Source organism: Macrobrachium nipponense, chromosome 15 (assembly GCF_015104395.2).
Source record: "Macrobrachium nipponense isolate FS-2020 chromosome 15, ASM1510439v2, whole genome shotgun sequence".
In the NCBI taxonomy this organism is placed as follows: domain Eukaryota; kingdom Metazoa; phylum Arthropoda; class Malacostraca; order Decapoda; family Palaemonidae; genus Macrobrachium; species Macrobrachium nipponense.
In genome coordinates this window covers 91,650,500-91,661,571 of record NC_087208.1, presented here as the reverse complement: position 1 = coordinate 91,661,571, position 11,072 = coordinate 91,650,500, and the positions used below count along the sequence as shown (strand labels likewise).

Here is an 11,072-nt window from a genome sequence, read left to right as displayed (position 1 = left end):
AATGCTGGAACTTCTGTGTAGGTTTTTGTTTTATTTGTGGTGGGTTGTATTTTACTATAGTAAGTCTATTTTCAAAGCACGATGGACTTTACCATTTATTTGCTTAGCAGTTTTTGTGTAACAACGATGTTCCTTGTTAAAGAGCTCATATGAATACCAACAGCTAGACATAATCAGATTGAAAATATAGCACGGTGATAGAAGTAAAAGAAATGATCATCATCAATAAAAAAAAAAAAAAAACTTTCATACATATCGTCCTTTTCACTCAAAACAACAAAGCGCCAAACTATGAATTAGGACGAGGCAACATATTTAAATTCTATGTCCAGACATGTTTCCGCTCTAGCATCTCTCTGAAGGTTACCAAAGTTTCCGCTAACTTTGTAATAAAAGTAAGGGCAACGTACTTTAACACTTCATTCATGTCTCAGAATACGATAGGTTTGGTGTGATGAAAGGTACTTCTAAAGTTCACACACACACACACACACACACACACACACACGCAAACTAAGCAATATTGTCCTTTCGCTAAGAACATATTTTAATTGTTAGATGAATGGTTTTAACAGGTATTTTTGTGTTTTGAAACCTTTGAACTGGTTGTAAATAATTTTAAATAGGTTGTTACAGTAACTTATTTTCCTGTATTTCAATGACCAATGTTTATCTAACTGCTTAATTTATTTTTCTGTTTCTTATATTTTACTTTGAATGTACTGTAAACTTTGTGCGCTAGTTAATAAACAGCTCTCGATAAGGGCCAGTGGAGGCCGAAACTGTTGAGCTAAAAGGAATTTCTGCTTTTCCTTTCCCCTGTGGACTACAACCTCACATATATATGTGTGTTTGTGTGTTCCTATTTGCATTACACATTAGCGAATTTCATTCACGTTTTTCTTATTCTCATTTGGTCGAGACACTATAGTTGTGGCCATCTGGGGAACCCCTTCAAATGAACCCCCAAACCAACGAATGACGCCGTTCTAGGTCTAGGTCAAGGCAAGATGCCAGATTTTAATGACGGTTATTAGTGTTGTACAGCTAAACCAAATGCACTTAATAACTATATTAAGGAAGCTATACTTGTATGATTACAACAACAATGAAGAGCTTCATGAAGGTTCTGCATTACAATGACTCACTCAGTTATTTTTCAACGATTTCTTGATACATCAATATATCAATATTGAAAACTAATTCCAGAATGTCACCAGGAAATCACGTCCAAACCTTCGGTTAAAATCGGTAACTTGTTTTTCCACTTTTGATTAGTATTTTCTTTAGTTTACATTACTAAAACAAGAATCTGATAAAGACTCCCCTTTGTCTAGTTCTTATCTGGCAACAGCAGCCAGTCCTCCCATTTGTAACCGAAGAATGGTCGCTAACTCGCTATACGCTTGGTCTCGTTCGACTAGAAATGTCAACTTTAACTAAACCTACAGCCATCCTATAACACTTTTCACTTGCACTGTAAAAATATCTATACCAATTTAAAAGCGGCGTAGTATTTCACTTTTATTTTGTGAAAGCCGAGCATTGCTAAATAATGCTTTCTCTTCTACTCATGCGCGGTAGTAAGACTGAAGTACCAATTTGGCCGCTTTGCTTTTCCGTTAATTCCTGACTAGATTCAAAGTCTGTTGTGATAAAAGTATCAAAAACGTCTGGGGAAATCCAGACGATAAGAGGTTACTGTGGTTATCTATAATACAGCATCTATATAACATATTAAGCTAAACGTAACAACCCATCGTAATGTCACAGTTCCATGTGATTCTCTCTCTCTCTCTCTCTCTCTCTCTCTCTCTCTCCTCTCTCACACACACATACACTTGCTTACCAGGCACATACATATTAACTCACGCGTGTGGTATATGTAAAACGAACCTGTACAAGCTCAACCTCACGCCGGGTGACGTATCGTGTGTGGGTTCGATTATCTCTGGAATCTATCCATTTCCTGACGAAATCGTGAAGAAATTATTGTGACCATTACAAATCCAGGTACTTGTAATTTGCGCTTCAACCAAATTCAATGAACGTGAAGTCAGTTATTAAAAACTAAAATTCAGACGACATTACGGACGAGGAACAGAAATTTACTTTATCTATGCAAAATTGAATAGATAAGATTAGGCTTCTATTATCTCTCGCTATCTTTACACTCGTAACATTTATTCTCATTACCTAGTACATCTGTCACATAGGGAACATACCACTATTGAAGCTTACTGTTTATTTTACTGCTGTGCCTCTTACCATGGAGAGCCAAGTAGTGAACTATCTTGTTGTTTTTGCCGGTCTTGTTGCTATCAAAGGATTTGTCGTCATAAAGTCAGGTAAGATTTGTTCATGGGCGGTATTCTACCAGAAAAATAACAGATAAGTTTACAGCACATAAACCTGTTATTGGTTATGAAACTTTAGGATTTTTTTTTGTTTTTTTTCTGCATTAACAATTATATACTTACAACTTCTAAAAGTTCAGAAGAATGAAAAAATTCTTTTTTCTTGACCACGCATACTCTTCTGATTAAACATTAAAATTCACTCTTAATATAATAATTTACAAACCATTTCACCATGTTTAATAAGTAACAACTCTGGTGAGCGTTTGTCCAATAATCTCTGGGACTTTTCCTGTAACTTTTAAATTACTTCTATGCCTTCGTCCTTCAGTGCTATCTTATAGAATAATTCCTTCGTAATTTCAAAGCATTTCAACGTATTTAATTTCCACGAATACTAAGTTAATCATTCACTCTTTTTAGGTTATACACACGCAGGTAACAGAAAAAACAAACCACATCCAATACAGGGTGTAACAAGAGTTTATGCAAATATTCCAAGAAATGAAAGAAAAAGTCATTCCAAGCAGAAAATATTCTATAAACATATAAATTTTAAGGCTTCGTGTGTCGGTGTGGTGAATTTTTAAAATAAATGTTTTTTCTTAACATTTCTCTCGTGATTGCTAATCTTTTAATGATGATTTTTTTTCTTGCAGTTTATTGAAAAATGTAACATTACGGTCCCTTCAACTAGTTTAACCTGTGAACAGTAAACAGAGTTCATTGTAATCTAATTTTAATTATTTGCTTTAAGTATCCAAAAAGTAGTGTAAATGTTGCTTGGTAACATTTACTTGTGATAGTTGAATTCTAGCGCAATCTGTCCTGCAGCCTAGTCATGGAATTGTTCAATCAGGAGTCAGGACTAGGCCTACATCTATGATGAATGAGTGACAGTGACAGTAATCATGATGATAAGGAAATGCAGGTAGGAAGGATACTGCTCTTTGAAAAATGTCAGCTTGCAGTTACTGGAGAGAATGGAGAAAGTTAATTTTCTATAATGTTCCCATTCTTTTTCATCTGACCTAGACAAAAGCGTTTTCATAGATGTGTTTTTCCCTTTGACTGGTGTGTGATGAATACTTTTCATGGAGATGGAGAGGTTTCTGATCAAATGCTTGAAGTCTTTGATCAGTATGTACTGAATAGGGCCTATCTTTGAAGGATGGGAGATTCCATTCGGATTGATGCATGATGCATGCATATATCCCCTCTGTTCAGTATCTGGAGAATACACTTAATTTGGAAGTAATTGTGTGTGTATATATACATATATCGAACTACAATGTCCTTTAATATCTAATTCGCTCTACCTCGGAATTAATATATTTTCATATATGCTTAACCGAAGGGGAATTTTTTCTCGATAATAGACTTGCCTGGATCGGGGCGCGAACCCAGGATCCTTTCAAATCCAGGAACGTCAGTGAAGCTTTTACCTACTACCAGTAGGTAGTGTAGTAGGTAAAAGCTTCACTGACGTTCCTGGATTTGAAAGGATCCTGGGTTCGCCCCCGATCCAGGCAAGTCTATTATCGAGAAAAAATTCCCCTTCGGTTAAGCATATATGAAAATATATTAATTCCGAGGTAGAGCGAATTAGATAGTAAAGGACATTGTAGCTCGATATATGTATATGAATCACGGAAAAGTGATATGACTTATATATATATATATATATATATATATATATATATATATATATATATATTATATATATATATATATATATATATATATATATATATATATATATATATATATATATATATATATATATATATGACTGGTAAAAATGTTCTGTAACAACAGAATTCCATCTAATAAAAGGAGCCCATAAAAACACCAAAATAGAGAAAAAGTACTATATTTCAGAGACTGCTGTCTCCCTCTTCAGGTAGATGAATGAGAAAAGTTTACAGAAAAGGTGGTATTTATACCATGAGGTCCATCCACAAACAAGCCATTTTAAGTCACCCCCGCTGATAATCTTCCTTTAATCTTCTTAAGGGTTGGTTGAATGAAGACGTTGTCGATCGTGTCCGAAATCCATCCTCCTTTTGAGATGTTCATTACCTGCCTCTCTTTTATTAAGGCCGATTCCATCATTTGACTCTTGTACCGGCAGTTGCTGCTATAAATTACACGTGACAAATTCCAGTTTATTCTATGGTTATGTTCATTTATATGGTTGAAAATAGCCGAGTTCTGTTGTCCATACCTAACTGACCGTTTGTGTTGTATTAATCTCTGGGGAAGGGATTTACCTGTAAATCCGATGTAAGATTGGTCACAGTCCTGGCATGGGATTTCGTATACCCCAGAGTCCTTTGGAGATGTCTTTTGTTTGACGTTAATCAGGGATTTGGCTAAGGTGTTTGGGTAAGTAAATACAAAAGGGTTCGATTTTCCGAGGGGGTTGGTTATTCTCTTAATCGTGTCCAGGTGGGGAATTATTATTTTATTGTTGGGTGTATCTCTGGTCTTGTCTTTAGGGGGTCGGTAGAAAATTACGTTTGCTTTGTGAATTGCTTTCTCAATTATATGGTCAGGATATTTTAAAGACGAAAGTTGCTTGCGAATTAGTTCAAATTCTTTTTCCAGGAATTCTGGGGAACAAATTTGTAAGGCTCTTAAGAACAAGTTACTAGCTACACCTATTTTGATAGTAATGTCATGATAGCTAAAGTAGTGAATGTATGAAAGTGAGAACGTTGGTTTTCTGTATATGGTAAATTTGTATTCTGTCGTATCTCTGATTATTAAAACATCAAGAAAAGGAATTTTGTTGTCTGTTTCCCATTCAACTTTAAATTTGATGCTGGGCACTAATGTGTTTAATTTCGAGAGGAATTCATTGAAATTGCCCCACCTATTATCCCAAAAGGTTAGGATATCATCCACGTATCTCATCCACAGCATGTTTTTGGGTTTTATTGTATTACTGTAGTTTCAAAGTATTCCATGTACAGATTGGCTAGAACAGGACTTAAAGGACTACCCATACTACACCCGAATTTTTGCTTGTAGAATGATTCCCCGAATGAAAATACGTTATTAGATGCACATAATTCAACTAGCTTTATTATTTTGTCAAGCGCCAATGGGAAATGATCTGAATAGGGGGATAATTTTACCCTTAAAAACTGAAGAACGTCCTGTACTGGTACTTTAGTGAACAGGGAATCTACATCAAGGCTTAAACTTTTCTCATTCATCTACCTGAAGAGGGAGACAGCAGTCTCTGAAATATAGTACTTTTTCTCTATTTTGGTGTTTTTATGGGCTCCTTTTATTAGATATATATATATATATATATATATATATATATATATATATATATATATATATATATATATATATATATATGTGTGTGTGCGTGTGTATCTATATATATACATATATATATATATATAAATATATATATATAGTATATAGATATTATATATATATATATATATATATATATATATATATATATATATATATATATATATATATCCCCACCCCCTCTGTTCAGTATCTGGAGAATACACTTGATTTGGAAGTAATTATATATATAGATATATGATATATATATATATATATATATATATATATATATATATATATATATATATATATATATATATATATATATATATATACATATATATATATATATAGATATATATATATATATATATATATATATATATATATATATATTATATATATATTATTCATATATATAGCACTTAATGGTATGCCACATAAGGAAAATTTACATTTCTATTTTACCTATGTAGACTGCAATTGAAATGCAACTGTACATTTGAATTGAATTGCAAATGCTTCTGTAATAAGTGTAAGTGCAATACTGGAAAAAATTAATCACAACCTGGTGAAGCAAAGGAGGTAGCAGTTTCCAAGACAATATAAATTTCATTGGAATGATAAAACCATTTCTTATTATGGGGGAATTGTTACGCTTGTTACCTCAGTTGGGCAATAAGTGGATACTGTCCGGAAAAGAACGGAAAAAATATAGAATATGAAAGTAGTAATACGAGTTAAGTCTGAATGCTTTTCAGATATTTGGGAAAACTACTTGAAATCATGGGAAACTAGCTTATACCTCTGGGAAAAGAAATATCTTCTTTCGTCTAAGTGGAACGTTTATCAGACAATAATTGATAAGAATCAAACACCATAGTTCACTGGGTAACAAAGAAAGACCATTTTTCCTAACACTTTGGTATACAGATAATAATATAGGAGTCACTGTATCATTCTGTGCGAAAGTTCCTCGTGAATAAGTAGGTTAAACATAATTTCCTTATAATAATTTTTAAGTTTTAAAGAACTGATTTGTATGCAGTATAATTTATCACCTATTTACAACTTAATTGTTATATGAGGTCTGGTTTTTCGTTTATCATTAAGCTTGAATACTTTAATAACATGCACTGGGCAACCTATTGGTCAACAGTATGTCCAATATCTTAGGGGTAAACTGACATGATAAGATAATGGAGACTTCATAATTGCTGGCCTCGTGTCCTATATTCTTTCCTCTGGTTTTATTTTTTCTATTTTCCCCTAAGAGTCATTCCAATTTCCTTGTTTGATTCCCGAATAATTTTCAATACTGTAAATGTGATTTGGAATTTAGCTCATCATAAATAAAATGCATTTTCATAAATACTGCTATTAAAGCAATATTATTTACTAAAGTGATTTACAATTATATGTCTTCATTTATGCTTTTAAACCATTAATATTATGTCTGTAAAAGTAACTGAAAACAACAGATACTAATAGTGTCTAATACATAGTTTTTGAGGTCTCTGAGATGGATAACGACATTCCCGATGCCCTTTAAGTCCAGTTTCAGGCACGAAACTAGGTGGTGATGAGAGGGATGGGAAGGGATGACATGTACAAATAACCGAAAATGACAGAAATTACCTGTCTCAGCCATAGTGTTTGAGGTTGCTAAGATGAATAGTGATACTCCTATTGCCTTTCAATTTCAAGTTCAACCCCAGTAGAGTAGGGAGGGGGTGAGAAGGTAGTGGGAAAGGAGTGACATGTAAAAATAACTGAAAACGTCAGATATTAGTGTCTAACCCATAGTTTTCAAGGTTGCTGAGATGAATAGTGACAGTCAAGATGCCCGTTAAGTCCACGCTCAGCCCCGATAAGAAGGGGGTTGAGGAGTGGGAGGGGTTGATATAAAAATAACCAAAAACTATAGATATTAGTGTCTGATACATTGTTTTTGAGGTCACTGAAATGAATATTGTTTCTCTCAATGCCCTTTAAGTCTAGGATAAGCTCTGGTAGGAAGGGCTGGTGAAAGGGGTGAAAAGAAAATGGCATGTAAAAATAACCAAAAAATGGCAGATTCTAATGTCTAATTTATAGTTTTCAAGGTCAGTGAGATGAATAGTGACACTCCTGATGTCCTTTAAATCTAAGTTCAGCCCTGATATAGGAACGTAGGGTGGGAAGATATTGACATGTAAAAATAACCGAAAACTACAGATACTAGCGTCTAATTCACAGTTTTCAAGGTCGCTGAGATGAATAGTGACACTCCAGATGCCCCTCAAGTCCAAGTTCAGCCTTGATAGGAAATGGTGGAGGGTACTTGGGTGGGGGGTGGGGATAGTCGATGAGAAGGGGTAAAAAATAAAATGTAAAAAATGATAGATGTGTGTCGAATCCATAGCCATGATGATGCTGGGATGAATAGAACCATTCCCAATGGCCTTCAAGTCCAAGTTCATCCCCAGTAGGAATGGGGGTGAGAAGTGGTGATATATAAAATGTAAGAAATGCCGGGCAATGTAATTGAAGAAACTATCTTAACAGGAAAGAGAGAGAGAGTTTATCAGTTGTCATTCAAGAGTTTTCTTGGGTAGGGCTGGATTGGTAAGCCAGTATATATATATATATATATATATATATATATATATATATATATATATATATATATATATATATATATATATATGTTTAAAAAACTATACTATATAAATATTATATAAAATTTTCCTCTTTCCGGTCACTTGACCGTCAACTAATCAAAATAATATTTATGAACATTGTTTTTCCTCATTTTCAGGTTATGCAGACAATCAATTCCACGATAAAGATGATCTATACCTCAAGGTAAAATCTTAAAATGGCCGCGAGTTCTCTAATATATATTGGTACTGATACGAGTTTTCTTAAAATATTCATCTTATTCAATGAAGACCATTTAGAGATGTAAAAATATCATTGTCATTATATAGAATGCTTGCGACCACATAATAACAGCTATTTACATATTCAGTTTGCCGGCAAATTTTACTTTTTTCGGGAACATAAGTCTGTTCATGAATCATATATGATTTTTATTTGTTCCCTTTTCCTGGAGACGTCTTTATTATTTCGCATACTTTGCCCACTTCTATTCAGAGACGTGCCATTCCGAAAGCTGACCTTGTTATGATGTCAGCAATACAAGCTACCGGAAAAAAAATTAATGTAAAGGCAACTTACTTTTAGTAAAAAAGAAAAAAAAACTGAAACAAGGTCCAAACATCTGTCTACCTCCCTACTCCCCCCTCCACCAAAAAAAAAAAATAATAATAATAAATAAATAAATAAAAAAACAATGTCCACCAAGAAAACAAACTAATTCTGTACATGGACAGCATACGTGTGACGCCAATGGGGAACTTAGACTTGAAGATTTTATTTGAAAGTATTTATACCTCATCTATGAACTCAACAAATTTAGAGCCAATTTATTTAATTTTTTACAATGATCTATTTTTCCTCTTCGACTAGGACTGGCAAAATGCGGGGAACGAACTCGACATAGCGGAATGGCTGGAGAACAATGACATGTCCCATTACGACGTTCGTTCGAATGAGACAGGAGCCTTTAACGGCTCTGCCTTTGGCAACTGGAATCGATTCGGATACTCTTTGTGGGAAGTTGTTGGCAATAATGCCAGCGTTTCTGCGTATACCATTGAGAAGTTCAATGTTACATCAGATAACATTACTCTTATAGTTCCAACATACTACAACGTACAATTTACCGGAAACAAGAAAATGGCACAGTGGACAAAGAAAATAAACAGTAAGGTATTACTGATGAACGCTACTCTCATCACGTTGTCCAGTACCGACGGATCTGGAAAGGGTCAACTGGAATTCAAATCCAGCGAAAGCGGTAAGATGAGTGAGAACGAAACCCTCCACACCACACAAAAGGACAGTGGCCGGTCCACCACTTGGCACGTCCAAAGGAATGGCGTCATCAACAGCTACGACAAATACACCAATTTCATTCTCTTTGAGGAAGGCGGAAGTGAAAATCAGGACAGCACTGAGGAAGCAACGCCTTCTTACAAGACCTCTTCCGTCTTATATAGATTGTTAGAGGAGATATTCCAGTGGTCTAAACTGCCTTCTAATTGGAGTGCCAAAGTTACGGGTTATATCATGGGAAAAGATAACGTGAAAAGATTTAAAACATCAAGTGAAGCACATTATGACTTTCCATCTCAGCCTTTTGCCTTGTCTAGGAATTCCAGCGGCTACATTTGGAATAATATTCACTCGCTCAGTACAACAATGCCTGAAAATTTCAATAAGATTTTAGTAGAATTTCTTGAATTCTTATTCTGAATAGAGAATTAAACGCTCGATTAAAGATTTTATTCCTGGTTTGTCATCCCTTTATGAATATATAACTGTTATTTATTGAAAAATGTTTCTTGCGTCCAGATTTAACAAAATCTGGACCAATTGCGATGAAGTTCGTCGCTTTCACGTAAAGGAAGTTGAATTCTTCCCTGCAATTACTTGTCTATGACAAGTTGCTAACCCTTATACAAATATATTTAGTAAATTACTAGGCATTCTTTCAGCACAAAACCTCTTACACTGAATGGCACCGTCTAATTAGATCTTTGATGGCATTACTTGTGAGGTATTTGCCCAATGGATAACTTATATTAATGATAATCAACAGGTACGAAAATGTAAGAAACCTACATAATGGAAAGGATCATCACCAGCACATCATGAACCCTGCTGTGAGTTAAGCTACCCATTATTAAAGACGACGAAAGAAAAAATTATAAATTCACACCTTAATGCATCAACTATAACACAAGTTTAACGAGAGACGTATTTTAATTTCTTCCAATCTTCAACAGTCTCATACACCTACACCTAAGAATCATTAGTAGTATGTCGATCCCCTAAGAACAAAGGATCACTAGCCTCTTGTATGGAATTATCTCTGTACTTAACGGTTTTAATACCTTAAAAAGCAGAAACAATTTTCATATTTCATTTTTTAAGGCTAAAATAAATAAAATAAAATTCACTGTAAACCTATTTTAATGACCAATTATTTAATTTTATACGAGTTAGTACAGTAGGTAAAGTAATAGGTTTAGGAGAATGTTTCATATATATATATATATATATATATATATATATATATATATATATATATATATCGATATATATATATATATATATATATATATATATATATATATAATATATATATATATATATATATATATATATATATATATATATATATATATATATATATATATATATATCTATTTGTTGTATATATTTTATTTATAGATATCAATTATATATATAATATATATATACTATATAATATATATATATATATAT

The 11,072-nt window shown here is 33.4% G+C and overlaps 1 protein-coding gene across 1 annotated transcript; it reads left to right on the top strand.

Moving 5' to 3' along the window:
- The first annotated feature begins 2,190 nt into the window (after positions 1-2,190).
- Positions 2,191-10,743, top strand: LOC135195099 (uncharacterized). The gene is made up of 3 exons (XM_064221477.1): positions 2,191-2,348; positions 8,476-8,522; positions 9,189-10,743. The coding sequence occupies exons 1-3, from the start codon at positions 2,270-2,272 to the stop codon at positions 10,035-10,037; spliced, it is 975 nt and encodes a 324-aa protein (XP_064077547.1). The 5' UTR covers positions 2,191-2,269; the 3' UTR covers positions 10,038-10,743.
- The last annotated feature ends 329 nt before the right edge of the window (positions 10,744-11,072 follow it).